This window comes from Lemur catta, chromosome 19 (genome assembly GCF_020740605.2).
Source record: "Lemur catta isolate mLemCat1 chromosome 19, mLemCat1.pri, whole genome shotgun sequence".
Classification (NCBI taxonomy): Eukaryota; Metazoa; Chordata; class Mammalia; order Primates; family Lemuridae; genus Lemur; species Lemur catta.
In genome coordinates, this window is record NC_059146.1 from 15,117,571 (window position 1) to 15,132,690 (window position 15,120).

Sequence of the window (15,120 nt, forward strand, 5' to 3'; positions counted from 1 at the left end):
ACAACATCAGTGCTAGGACTAGAGTGAGAAAATCAAAACCCAGGGTGCAAAACTTAAGGAGGCACTCACTCACAAGCTTACACAAGTGAAGGGACAACCCTTGAGAATGAGTGCCTCCTTAAATTATGTACCAGGCCTTAAAACAGCTTTTTCTTGATGCCTCAGGGTCAAGAATTTATCAGTTATTTTATGATACAAATATGGCACAGATGCAGATGATATGAAATACTGAAATGAATGGCTATGAAGACACAAAATCTCATGACATTTGCTTTTTGTTGTTGTTGTTAAACAAAAGTAAAACATCTTACTTTATAGTCATTTATCTGTAATACATGTAGAGTCTGAAAAATGTTTGGAAACTAGAGCATTAATTGCCTGCAGACCAAATATCTTTCTAGGCAATTTTCTGGTCTGTTGAAACGAGGGCATTTTCTGTATTATCAGTATTTTCAGGTTGGTTGACATCATTTAAAATATCATGTACACACTCTATACCAGGCAAAATATTCCCAACATATGAAAGCAGTATAAAGTACGGTTCATATTAAAATAACTGTTTCTGACAAAACAACTAAGCAAATTGTAACTTCTCATTGGTAATATTTATAATGTTTAGTCTGTATTTTAAAAGTTTATGTATTAAACATGAACCATGAAACACTTAAAAACACCTATTTAAAATTTAATTACATACTATACTATTATGTTTTAGCTTTTATTTTAATTTAAAAATCAGATCATATAAAATAATTATAATTTCATGAGTTCAAAACTTTGTTTCAGAAAAGGTTTATACTGTACCTTTGTAACAAGCTAATGTAAGGGCACTCTCTTTAAATTCATTGGAATGCGTATTAATGCCAGCCCCATTTTCTAGCAGCAATCTGGCTACCTCCACATGTCCAGCACTTCCAGCTTCCATAAGAGGAGTGTGACCATTTTCATTATGGTCCTCAATACTAGCACCGGATTCCAAGAGCACCTTTACAACATCTACATAGCCTCCAGCACAAGCATATGTAAGTGCTGTATTGCCTATTTTAATGAGGAAAAAGAAAAAGACATCAATATAAAATATCAAAATAAAAAAGGGATCTAATTTGCATTAAGAAAACTGAAAGACTATAATCAAATAAATATCAAATAATACATTTCCTATATTTTTATATCAAATAATACATTTTATAATCCTTTCCTACTGCATTTTATCTTTCTGAAATCAAATCCTTATCCTTCTTTTCCATTTAAAAACACAGTCAAATACATATGGAAAATCAGATACATTTAGTCAAAACTGTAGAGTTGTAAAAGAACTGAGTGATTCTTCCCTGAAACTAACTTTTCCCTTTCTGATGAGAAAAAAGTTGCTTCTTTTAACTTTAATTAGAGAAATGTTTCACAAGCTTTATTCTGTTATTTTTATGATTTTAACCTGAAATTATTCATCATATACATATCTTATACCATTCTTTTTAACCATATATATTTGTTTTCACTACAATTTCCAATACCCGTTAGTTAACTGATCAAAGTTGAAGTACTTTCAAAAACATTCTTTCTTGATGATAAAAATTTCCCATGTTACAAGCAAAATCAACTTTCTGGATAAAATGAGGATTTCTAAAAACTCCTTCAAACAAGAACATGTAGACCTTAAAAATGATTAAAAACATCTAATAAACTTGAAAAATTTAAATAAAAATACACAAAATATGTTTTCATATAATTTTAGAACTTTTATACAAATCCATCTAGGCCCACGTTTGGAAAACAAAAAATTATTTTGACTAAAGTAATACTCTTGTGTAGCACCATGTTTTCATAATAGTAATACTTTCTTTTTCTACAGGCTACAATTTAGCAAGAAAGGGAACGGTGGACTGTCCCTCTGTTCCATATTCTTTTTTCTTTTGAGACAGAGTCTCACTCTGTTGCCCGGGCTAGAGTGCCATGGCGTCAGCCTAGCTCACAGCAACCTCAAACTCCTGGGCTCAAGCGATCCTTCTGCCTCCGTCTCCCAAGTAGCTGGGACTACAGGCATGTGCCGCCATGCCCGATTAATATTCCTATTTATTTTTGGTTGTCCAGCTAATTTCTTTCTAATTTTAGTAGAGACGGGGTCTTGCTCTTGCTCAGGCTGGTCTCGAACTCCTAAACTCAAACAATCCACCCACCTCGGCCTCCTGCAGTGCCAGGATTATAGGCGTGAGCCACCGCCCCAGCCCTGGTCCATATTCTCTTATTTTCCCTATCTTCTCTCTCCTTCTCCCCTAAAAAACCTGGGTTTGAGAGCTGTAGCCCACACCTCTCCATTTCCAAACGGGTGGTCCCACTAACTGGGTCAGTGTTTTAAACTAATCTAAAAGAATCTTAAAAGGCCAAGTTGCCCTCATAAACAAAATATGAGAAACTGCATTAAAATATATTATATATACTTCAAACCTTATATACAGACTTATGCAGATGTGTGGCACTTCTAAGAAATAAGAGAACTGATCACATTCATGTGAAACAACTATTACTAAAGGATGTTACTATTTAGCGAAACTGAAAAAGAAATGTGCATGACCTGTTGAAGACTGTGCATTGACATCAGCTTTATGAGCTAGCAGCAACTTCACAATTTTGACATGTCCTCCATTAGCAGCAGCCATTAAAGGTGTAATGTCACCTTTGATTCCCCTATCTTCCACATTTGCATGCATTGCCAACAAAACCTTATGAAAGAAAATGAATTTTAAAGGATATTAGAAAATGATAATTTCATCAAAAAATTTTAAAGAGATATATTTACATAATATCCTCCTAGTCATATTATAGTAAAAAAGCCAATAAGCACACAAAACCTATCTAACAAAAACTATTTGTTGAAATGAACCTAATGGCTAGAAGGGTTTATTTTATTATTTCCTTACTAAGGAGGGCAAATTTTAAAAAAAGCTTTATTTTCATAAACAAACCTGTGCAAGCTCATAGTATCCAGCAGAACAAGCTAAACAAAGGAGGCTCTCCCCTTCCTCGGTATGTTCATTTACACTTCGCCCTTCAATGAGGAGCTTTCGCACAGCATTTACATCACCTTCTGAACAGGCTTCTGCCAAACTGCGGCTATGATGGGAAGAACAGTTAGTATCAGGATATAATAATATTTAAAAAACGCACAGCGTAAGCAATGGCTTTTTATGTCAACCTTGACAGCAGTGCTAAACAAGAATGATTAATTCAATATGATTCATAAGAAAACACTAAAAATGATTGAGTTCACTGAGTTTTAATCTACAAGGAAATGACACTAAATTAAAATTATCAATATTCCTAACTGTTTTCAGTTATGCAGCTGAAAGTCTAATTTACTGTGAGTGGAAAAATAACATAAAATTATAAAATATAAAATTTTATAGAAATCACACACAAAATACAGGTTATAATTATATTTCTTTTTTCTGGTCACTAGAATATTTTTACAAAATTTAATTAAGAAGTATAAAATGGACAAAACTCGTACTAAATACAAAAACCTATAGGAGTCCTTCCATCAAGTAAAGGGAAATCAAACAGAAAAGATGAGGGAATGTAGTATTAATAAATAAATAACTGATAGAGTTTTTAAAGGAAGTATTTATTTATATTTTAGGGCAAGTCTCAAAAAATCTAGGCAAGGAAAAAGCTGAATTCAAGAAAAAAGAGAGCAGAAAAAGTGGAGTAACAGACAATAAGACTGAGACTAAAGTTTTTGCCCTGTAAACCTCTCATAACAATTCTAACTGCAGAGATTTCTAAAGATCCTCTTGTTTTTGGATAAAATTCATTCTAAAACTAAATCCAGGGCTATTAATATTTTCTTTATTTCAAATATAAGTCAATTCTTATATTATCCTCTTGAAACATGGCCCTGTCACTTCAGTTATTAATGGCACCCATTGATAACTACTTTTCTGTACCTCTGTTATTACCACCACCTAGATTTAAGACGAAGATTTTTAGCCTAGATATGGCAAAGCCTCCTAACCAGTCTCCCTGCTTTCATCACCCTTGCTCTCCCCTTCAGGCTCTTTTCAACAAGGCAGCCAGACAGAATTATTTAAAGGGAAGTAGATCATGTCACTCCTCTGCTCTGAACCCTCCACTGGTCTCTAATCTCACTCGTAGTTAAGAGCCAAAATCCTTAAAAGACCTACACAGTGGCAGGGTACCACACCCCTCTTTCCTTTTACCTCTCTGGCTTCATCTCCTATTCTCTCACCCTTATTCTTTCCACTATGGCCACACTGGCCTTCTTGCTATTCATCAAATATGCTAAATAAACTCTAACCTCTAGATCCTTGAGGTTATTTGTAACAAAATACTTGCTGTTCCTATGCCAAGACAGCTTCACTCCTAGATGTAGCTTACTCCTTTACCTATTTCAGGTCTTTGCTAAAAAGTCATATTTTAAGTAAAGACTTTATAGGCTACCCTATTAAAAATACAACATGATCTCTGCTGTGGTTTGAATATGTGTCCCCTCCAAAACTCATGTTGAAATTTAATCCCCAAAGTGGCAGTATTGCGGGGTGGGGCCTTTAAGAGGTGATTGGGTCATGAGGGCTATGCCCTCATGAATGGATTAATGGGATTGTGGGAGTGGGACTGGTGGCTTTAAAAGAAGGGGAAGAGAAATCTGAGCTGGTACACTCAGCCTCGTTGCCATGTGATGCCTTGTGCTGCCTCAAGTCTCTCTGCAGGGAGTCCCTACCAGCAAGAAGGCTCTCACCAGATGTGGCCCCTCTATCTTGGACTTCCCAGCCTCCATTAAGTGTAAGAAATAAATGCTTTTTCTTTATAAGTTACCCAGTTTCAGGTACTCTGAGCAACAGAAAATGAACTAAGGCAACCTCCAACCCAAACACTGCCCTTCCTCACTTACTTTTGTCCTCACAGTTCTTATCATTGTGTGCCATACTACACATTTTATTTGTTAACTGTATTGTCCCCTTATCAAAAGTGAAAGTCTCAATCAGCACTTAATAAGCATGGCTTTCAAAAGTTTCTTTAAATTTCTCATTTTGTATGACACTGACAGTTCCTAGATCCAGTACTCTATTTAAGCAAGTTTAGGACAAATCCTTCCCATAAGACATTTATTGTGTTTAAGAGCATACCTTTTGTCTCTTTCAATGTAGTGTCTCTCTCCCTCTCTCTCTCTCATTCTTTCTCTCTCATCATGCATATAACCACCCTCATCTACTTTACCATTTGGATTTTTCATTCAGTTTCCATATAGCTAGTGTTTGCCAGCTTTAAAACAACCTTACAGGATCTACTTAAGCAACAGTTGAATTTCAGAACTTGTGAGGAAAGGGCATATGAAATCTGGCACATGGGACTGCACTTAAATAGTAGAAAATCTGGCACATAGCACTCATAGCACTTAACTCTACCATATTTCTCAAGCTTTGCTGAATAAACATGATTATGCCAAACATGTTCTGTTGTTTTGCTCACAAATTCTAATATTTTCTTTAAAAAAATCTATGACTTTTTACTTTTCTATTCTATTTCCTGTTTGAATTAGCTTCAATAGCTCCTCTAAAGTGTTTTCGATTTTCTCTCTTGCCAATCTCAGCAGGCAAAAAATATCCAGAAAATATCAATAATATTATAGGCTAGTAAAACTGAACATTAACTAAGAAATAGAACCCAAGGTTAACTAAAGAAGGAGAGTCTAAAGTAAATTAATGAAAACACAAAAATCTAGATGAATGAAAGACTAAAGAGCCAAGGAAACAGCAAATTCATGCATTTGTTAATATTGTACCTCTCTTTTATGCTCTTAGAAGATGTTGCATAAAAATACTATCAGACGAAAGATAATGATTCTTTTCTAGATGCTTCCTTGGAGTTTCTACCCATTTTACAATATACATCCACAACAGCATTTGTATATGAGATGGTATGATTTTTACTACATTATTATCATCAGAAAAACTGAAAACACCAAGTCACAAAATATTTACTGAGTCCTTACTAATTATAAAGTACTATATAAAAGGAATTGTAGGAGATACAAAAACCAAGTCGCTGGACTCACTTACATTCAAGCTATAGGAACTAGATCTATGATTTTTTTGTAAACTTCATGAAACAAATAAATAAAAGCTCCACCCTTTAAAATGGTCCAAACTATACACATGAACTGGAAAATGGCATGACTAATTGAAAAGTATTTACTTCTTTGTCACCAATACATGACTAATTGAAAAGTATTTATTTCTTTGTTCTAATACATTAAAAAAGCCCAAAATCTAAATAAGCAAAAGATCTGTTATAACATATTGACTAAGAATTACGTCTTGTATTCAGACACTGGTGCTCTGCCACTTGTCACCTATTTGATCTTGATTAAATTACTTACCTTTCCACCTATAAAATGGAAGTAAAAACAAAACCTATGCCTTAAAGATTTTTGTGCATATAAACAAGATGTCAAATGTTAAGCAAGTAGCACAGTACCAGGTACAAAATAAATGCTCAGTAAACGTTAGCTATTTTTATTATTTTTAAGAAAATGATTTCATACTGATCACAGGAAAAATGTACCTACTTGTCCGACTGCCCTGCATTTGCTGTGCTTTCAGCTCTCATACGGGTAAGTGCAGCAGCAGCTTCATCCAACGCACAACTAACAGACGATGTCAACCTCCGGAGCACTTCAGGATCTGCAAAGGCTTTACCATCAGCCGTGGATAATTTGCCTATTCCTGTTATATTATTTTCACACCAATATGGACATACCCAAAAGGAGAAACAAAGCAAAATTCAAGTTACTTAAATCTATATATTATATGTTAACAAATAACCTCCAAAGGCTACAATGGACGTATATACAGTCAAACTGGCATCTGTTGAGAAATCACTCTTCTCCAATTTTCTAATAATGTTATTTCTTCCATGTGATTTATAAGTACTTGATCCTGTGACTCTCTGGTGCCAGAAACGGGTCTTTGGCCTACGATGGCACAATTAGGAGTCCTCACTTAAACTTTTGTCATATCTCTGAAAGAAGAACCTATGTTCAAAGATTGCTAAATTGGTAAGATGTGAGTCATGAGCTATTTAGCCACTTTTATTGCCACATACAGAAAAAGGCTGCCCAAAATAAAGTCAACATACAGGAGAGCAGAGAAACAGAATGAAGGAGACAGAGTCCTGATAAAATTATTTTTGACTCATTGACGCCAACAGTGCCAGAAGCCAGCATCATCTCTATGCTTTGGTAAATGTCCACTTTTGCTTAAGAATGTTTAGTTGGGCTATCACTTGTGACTAAAAATGGTCTAAAAAGGCATTATACATTATATATAAAAGATAAGCTATATATGAGTACCTCATTTCAAATTATGCCTATAACTTACTACATATACTCAAAATCCTGTCTAAACACATCTAAAAATCATTCAGAACAGCAAAAGAAAAATAATATTATAACAGATATGGTTAGTAACCATCTGCATGAAACGTAACTTTTTGCCTTTCTAGATATCCCTATAAAGCAAGCTTGCCTCTAACCTTTATTACTCTAACTCAGTGGTGCTTAATCCAAGCTGCCCACCAGCATCACCTGTAGTCCTTTTCAAAAATATAAATGCTGAGCTCTCCATATCTGGAGATTTAATTCAGTATGTGGGCCCTACGCATTTACAAGTGCTAAGGTGATTCTGATGCACAGTCAGAAGTAAAATCCTTTACCTCTAATGGTATAATGGATATTGTATAACCCTGACATTCAACATGTGGTCCACTAAATAGAAGCACTGCTATCACTTGGGAGCTTGTCGGAAATGCAGAATCTCAGGCCCTAAGATATACTGATCCAAAACCTGCATTTTAAAAAAGAAATACTTATTTCTTCCTTTTTTTCCTCTTACAACTTACTCAAAGGAGGTCTGAAATGCAACAGAAACTCCATCTTTAATAAAACTAGGAAAAATTTGTAAATCTAAGTTAATATCCATGAAAACAAAGTAAATAGGAAATATAACTCACTTAACAGAATAAACTGAAACACAGCTATCAAAAGAGAAAAGGGCTACAATCTCTATTAGCCCAATAAAACTCAGGAATTAGAGGCACATGGGTGAGGCTTTGATTGGAAAACAAGGAGACTAACTGCTTTGGAGGAGTTATCAGACACAAGTGTTTGTCCTAAACTGCAAAGCCAGATGTTATTATCTAAAGAAACCAAACCCAAAAGGCCCTGGACTAGGAGATACCAGGCACAGAAGAGGATGAGATAAGGTACTATATAAAAAATGAGGGTTACGTGAAGGTCTACATGATGAGCAGTGAGATCCTCATTCCCCTTTCCCTTTCAGCTCCCAGAATTCTGGCAGCCAGGTTAATTTCCCAAGACAAAAACTGGCAGATGTGTTTCTCAAAGGAATTAAATAGTCACAGAGAAAAAGAATTAACAACATCGACATTTTGGGGGTTCCCCCAAAAATGAAAGGGTCTCTCTGTCCAATCACTATGTGCTAGGAATTCTAAAATGTTCCCCAAGATTACCCACCCCTGATGTATATACCCTAAATAATCCTTAGGACTGTGAATATGATAGGCTTTACTCCTATGATTAAGTTATGTCATAAAGCACAGTTGTCCTAAAGATAAGGAGATTATCCTGGGGGGCCTGAGCCAATCACATGAACTCATGAAAGGCAGAGATTATTTTGGCTGGTTGGACATAAGAAAGTCAGAGATTCAAAGCACAAGAAGATTTTATTTGCCTCTTCTAGCTTAAAGATGGAAGGAGCCACTTGTCAAGGAATGTGGGCAACCTCAAGGAGGTTAGAGGAATCCCTGCTGATAACCCATAGGAAAATCAGGATCTCAGTTCTACAACTGCAAGGAATTAAATTCTACTACCAATAACAATGAACTTCGAAGTGAATTTTCATCCACAGTCTACAAAAAAGAACTTAACACAGCTAATTTCAGCCCAGTGAGACCCTACGCAAGAGAATCTGACCAGACTGTCCCCAGATGTCTGACTCACAGAAACTAATAGATAGAAAACGGATGTTGTTTCACACTGCTATGTTTACAGTAAGCTGTTATGCTGCACTAGGAAACTAACACATACTGTACAGTGAAATGCACCAGTTGACAAAACATGTATGAAGGCTTTCCAATGCAGTTGTTTATAGCATTGCTATTGACTACAAACAGAATGCAGGCATCACCAAACATTTAAAGGAAATCTTAAATGTAAAACACAACCAAAGTATTTAAAATGAGACCAAAATTTTAAAATGCCAAGACTTCTAAAGCTTTGGGGAAGAAGGAGTAGAAACATGTGGCACAGACAGAGTAAAAAATCATAAATAAGCATGGCACCAAACTTCTCAACTGCAACACCAGAAATTAGACAACGGAGTGGTTACTCTGAAAGTGATTTCTAAACTAGAATTCTATACCTAAACTATCGAGTAAGAGAATACTAAGAAAGGCATTTTCAGACAAGCTCCCCCAAAATTTCATCTCTCCAGCATTCTTTCTCTAGAAAGGTATTGGATATCTAAACCCTGTTCAATCTCAACATCACAAAAAGAGAAGTAACCAGACAATAGTACCTATGTGATACATAAAGAAACATATACCACCTTGAATGACTAGCCAAAAATAGAATAAATCTGAATCTGCTCAAGTGTCTGGGTATGAATTTATAGGAAATACAATACACAGGGGTGTAACTGGCAAAATCCATAAAGTGGGACAAATAACTCAGTTTCTTTAACAAATAAATAGGAAAAAAAGGAACTACTATAATTGAAGATACTGAAGAGAAATAATTACCATTTAAAAATATGTGAACCTTGTTTGGATCCTATGTCAAATAAATCAACTGTAAAAAGATACTATGAAATAATTGGGGAAATCTAAATCTGAACACTGACAATATTTCATGATAAAAATTACAATTTATTTTTTCTTTAGATGTGCAATGGTATTATGACTATATTTCTCTTCAAACATTTTTAATTTATAGATACATACTGAAGTATTGCTTAGATCTGCTTTAAATTAACGTGGGTAAAGGTGTCAGCAAGGTGGTAATGAGTAAAGATGAAACAAGATTGCCTATACAATAATGCCTATTGAAGCTGGATGATGGACACACGGAGAGTACAATTCTCTCACTAGGTTTGTGTGAAATTTTTCATTAAAAAAAGGAAGAAAATAAAAAAGGAAGGGAGAGAAGTGAAAGAGAAGGAAGGAGGAAGAGAGAGAAAGGGGGAGGCCAGCTTGTTAGTTACTGTAAAGCAAGCAAAAAAAAAAAGGTAATAAATACAGAGGTGAGAAAAATGTGCAACTATTAGCATCCTTTCAGCTGAAATCTACAATAGTTCCAGGTAGCATCTTTGAACCTAGTCCTGTGTCTCGGGGCCACAGAAAACAAATATCCCTCTTCTATATGATAGTTTTCTAGGCATCTGAATAACACTATATGCAATCTTATCCTTCCTGTCTTCGGGGGAAATATTCCCTGTTCCTCTTATGATGTATTAATATTTTCAAATAATTTCATAATCCTCATTTCTCTCTCATAAACTTCTATAGCAACATCAAATGTCTGGCAGATGGTAAGTTATGTCTCTACTCTTTTGTACAAATAGTTCTCTATATTCAAAAACAGGACCTTGCACATGCCCTTACTATGTTTCAGGTCAAGATCCCTGTAACAATCCATTCTAGAATTTTACACAGGATAGAAACCAAGTTTCACCATGAAGCCTTCAAATATCTAAATGCTGTGTTACAAGGTGTTTACTGAAAGGATTACTAAACAGTAACAGGTGAGTTTTATACTATAATAAAGTAGTAGTTTACATGCATTGCATGTTCAATAGATAGTGTATCTGGGTTCTTCAACTATGAAAAATTATTCTTCATATGGGTTTTTAAGTGATCATGGAGAGTCAGAGTTATTATCCCCCTTTACTTAAGGGGTGTGTGTGTGTGTATTTACATATATGTAGTGCTAAATCTTTGGTTGTGTATATAATCCCTAATTAAAACATTGTTCCCACAGGGACAATGTAATGATGATACACTATACAAAAATATAATGACTCACTTTGCAAGTTTTCAAGAGACAGTCTAAAAAAAAAAAGAGACAGTCTATAACAAAAAACTGCAGAGAGGGCATTATATACAGTCAATTCTCATAATTCATTGCAATTATGTTCTGTGAAGTTGCCAGACACACTGAATTAGTGAGTACTATACTGAACCATTACTCCTGGGAGAAATACAGGGTTAAGTTACTGTAAATCTCTGGTCATATCATAGTCATTAATACATAGCCTGGTTCTATGTGTGTTTCTGTTTAAATACACCTCATTTAACATATATTGTTGATTCAGTAACACTGAACTCACAGCCAGCAGCACTCTGTATCTCATGCCTGAACAAAGCTTACCTAACACATGCATTTTTCCCATAAGGCACATCCCTTTCCCTGTAAGGCATAGCCATCTCATGCTTAAGAACACTGGACAGTACTTCAGCTTTATGCTCGGGGGCCATTTTAACACCTTAACTGCCATGTGAGTCGTATTTAACTCAGACTAGTTTTGAGCCTGGGGACTCGTAAAGCAAAACCTGAGCTAAACCCCACAGTTGGTTTGTGAAAAATTTACTTGTTGATGTTCTTGTTACAATTAATATTGACAATTCTAAAAATGTGGATTAAATGAATAGAAGTCAATAAATTTCATATTTCTATTTGTTTACCTTTAAATTACACTTAAGCCTGACAAGTCAAGAAAAACACTTTACACTTACGAACTATTTTTCAAGTTTTCACATTACTTTCTAAATTGCTAATTTTCAAGTTTTTATATTACTTTTTATTGAAAAAACACAGAAAACAATAAAAAAAACAAATTTTTCATTAAATTAAAAAGGATCATTTGTTTTCATTTTTATTCTATTTTTATAATAAAACACCATGGTCCCAAGGAAAAATTTCTTTTTCTAGTGTGACAGTCAATGTGTTAAACAGTGAATCAACAAAAAGTACAAAAATGTGAAAAACGTGGCACTAAATAGACTGCAAAAGGACTCTTGTTTTATGAGAACTAAAACAAGAAGGTTCAACCTTCTTCAACCTCAGCTGGGAACTCAAATGTCTTGCTGCTCTGATCACGTCCATGAAAGACCAGAAGTGCTGATTTTGGGGTTACAAATACATTTTAGCAGGTAGGCAAACTTACAAATACAAAATTCATGAATAATGAAAATAACTGTATAAGAAGTCTCTCTTTATAAGGTCAACTGTAGCAGGTGGATTTTACTCTAGTAATGAAAATTAAAATATGCTTTAATAAAATGCTCCATGTAATTCTCTAGAAAAGCAGTCAATTAACCTTTATGAATAGTATCATATACTAAATATCCAAGATGATTCATTTATAATAATTTTAGTTACATTTATGTGTAACTTTGGACAATAAGGTAGACTTAGTACTATGCACAGTTTGTAGACATACCTGCAGCTTCTAGTAAAGCTTCCAGTCTAGCCTGTGTTTCTGGATCTACTGTCCTGAGGTCTGCACCATCAGCAGTACCTGATAACAGCAACTTGGAAGCCGTTTCCAGCATTGGATTTTCCAAATCATCCTGATCCAAAATGAAAGACTCCACCTACAAAGCAAATACAAAAAAAGGAAGGAAAGGGAGAAACAAAGAAAGGGAAAGAGGGAAGAGAAGTAAACAGAAGAAAAAGGGGAGAGAAAAAAATATTTTAACATAATTATCAATGATAAATACAATGCAGCCTTAAATGAATTCAATGAGCTATCTAAGCCCATTGCTTAACTAAAGAAGAGAATTACATTTGTAGAAGAATTTAAGAATCTATTTCTCATAAGCAATCTAAATTTGCTTACTAAAATCTATGTATTCTTTTTCATTTTGATTTGGTTATGAGATATATATGAGGTTATAAGGTTAATGCTTAGGGTGTGAAACCTTTGATTTTGACAGAAGACCTAAATCAGCAGTTTTAGAATATTTTGCTTTCAGGACTCCATTATACATTTATGAAGTACTGACCTCCCAAGGACTTCATATAAGGGATATATTTATTGATATTTACCATTTTAGAAATTAAACTACTACATCAAAAATTCACATTCATTAATATCACCACTCATTTTATCAGAAAAGTCTTTAAGTACTGGAAAGCTATTATTAAGCTTAGGCAAAAATGAGTTCCAGAATTCTAATTTGTGCTGGAAAACTTAATCATTGGCAACAAATATTGTTGATTGCTTTCCTTAAAGTGATAGACTCACTTCGATCATTTTTAAGAATGTTTGCCAAATACCCGTTTAATAACTGTAGTTTTCAGTTATACTTTACAGGTAAAAGTAACATTTCATCAAAAAAAAAGTGGTTGATTAACTTCATGTCTCAAAATATAACACAAGTGCTTTACCTCCAAACACCATACTTTTGTATATGCAGAAGTGCTTTATCTGTACTTTCCATTTTGTTATACAGAGCAATATTAAAAGCACATACATTCAAAAGTGGAGATTTCATACAATTAATAATTTTATTGCTACATCAAGAACATTCTTAAAGTGAAACTGGCTTTTCATTTTTTTGAACTTCAAATGCACGGCAATAAGGAATACGATAAAACTAGTATAGTTTGGTGCCACGGCCTGGATTAAATGAGGCCAGAAAGTTTTACCTACCACTGCTTTTGCATCATCAGATGAAAATGTCAACACTGTAAAAAACGCAAATAACATCTTACTATTATGATAACAAATAGTTTTGACCTCTTGGACACCCTGAAATGGTCTCTGGTACCCTGAAGGGTCTACATATTATATGTTGAGAACCACCACAATAAATATACCAGGTACAATTTTTAAAAATTTAAAGAGTTAAAAAATAACAAACTTCTAAGACATGAGGAAAAGTTCTGTTTTGACATCCCTTAACACAGTGCCACTTATAAATAGGTACTAAAATATATTCTTTTCTGTTTGCTGATAAAAATTGATAATAATTATGTATCACTATTTAATATGATCAGAGGAAATTTATCTCCCAAACCTAAGGTACTTCTAACATTGTAATAACTAAAATAGATATAAAAGTAATTAATAATCTAGAATACAATCATGTTCATGCCTAGTATCCAGAAGGTCAGGAATAAGAAAAACACCTTAAGGAATAAATTCCTAACCATCTTAATACCAGAAACTCTGTATTATTCCATCTTTGAAAGCCACCAATCAAGTAACCAGGCATACTACTATATTTAATTAATACATTTAATATTAAATGTTAAATTTGGGAAGAAATAATATGTTTCTCTCCAAAGTTCCATTAAACTAAAACAGTTTAATATGAACTAACATTTGAGATTTCTAATATTTCAAATACAATGCACAGAATACTCTGAAAATAGTCTCCATAAATATTTTTAAATGTCATAAACCTTTACAGTACTTTAATCAATCAATAACAACTGTTACGATGACAGGAAGATGGAGATAAGAACAATTTGTTAAAAATTTTAAGTTATTTTTTAAAGGCAGTAGCAAATATGATAAAACATAAATCTTGTAGGCTAATCACTTTAGGAACATTAAAGTATAGGAGAAGTAGACTTCTGAGCATGGTTTGGCCTTAGCAAGGTGTGATTCAAAATTATAGCGGTAAAAAAGTCTTCCTATTGTCAAACATGGTCCAGAAATTAATCTTTCTAAAGTTGTTTCTCAATAATATTTTCTCTGTTAAAATATCTACATCATTTCAGTTCAGTAAGAGAAGACTAAGTAAACAAAATAAATGTAAGAAAATAAACATGGGTAAAATAAGATGAAAAATTAAATAATATAATATTTTAAATTAAAGTTTTAGAAAGCAAAAGACCTCAAAGAACAGTATTTAGTTAACTGCCAAAGTAAAGATCAGAGATGCTACAGCTGTTCAAAGAAGCCAATACATGCAGAAAAAATAATATGAAAAGATTTTGATCAAATTACCTAATTTGTGTAAGAGAAGAGGAGAGAAAAAAGGAATATGGCAGACAAGTATAAAATTTCTATG

At 33.9% G+C, this 15,120-nt stretch overlaps 1 protein-coding gene across 1 annotated transcript in view; it reads right to left on the reverse strand.

Moving 5' to 3' along the window:
* Positions 1–15,120, reverse strand: part of ANKRD17 (ankyrin repeat domain 17) — a 145,923-nt gene that overhangs the window by 64,489 nt on the left and 66,314 nt on the right. Inside the window, 5 exon segments of the mRNA XM_045532928.1 lie at positions 805–1,038; positions 2,573–2,720; positions 2,964–3,111; positions 6,587–6,743; positions 12,537–12,690. Of these exon segments, the coding sequence (XP_045388884.1) occupies positions 805–1,038; positions 2,573–2,720; positions 2,964–3,111; positions 6,587–6,743; positions 12,537–12,690 (841 nt within the window).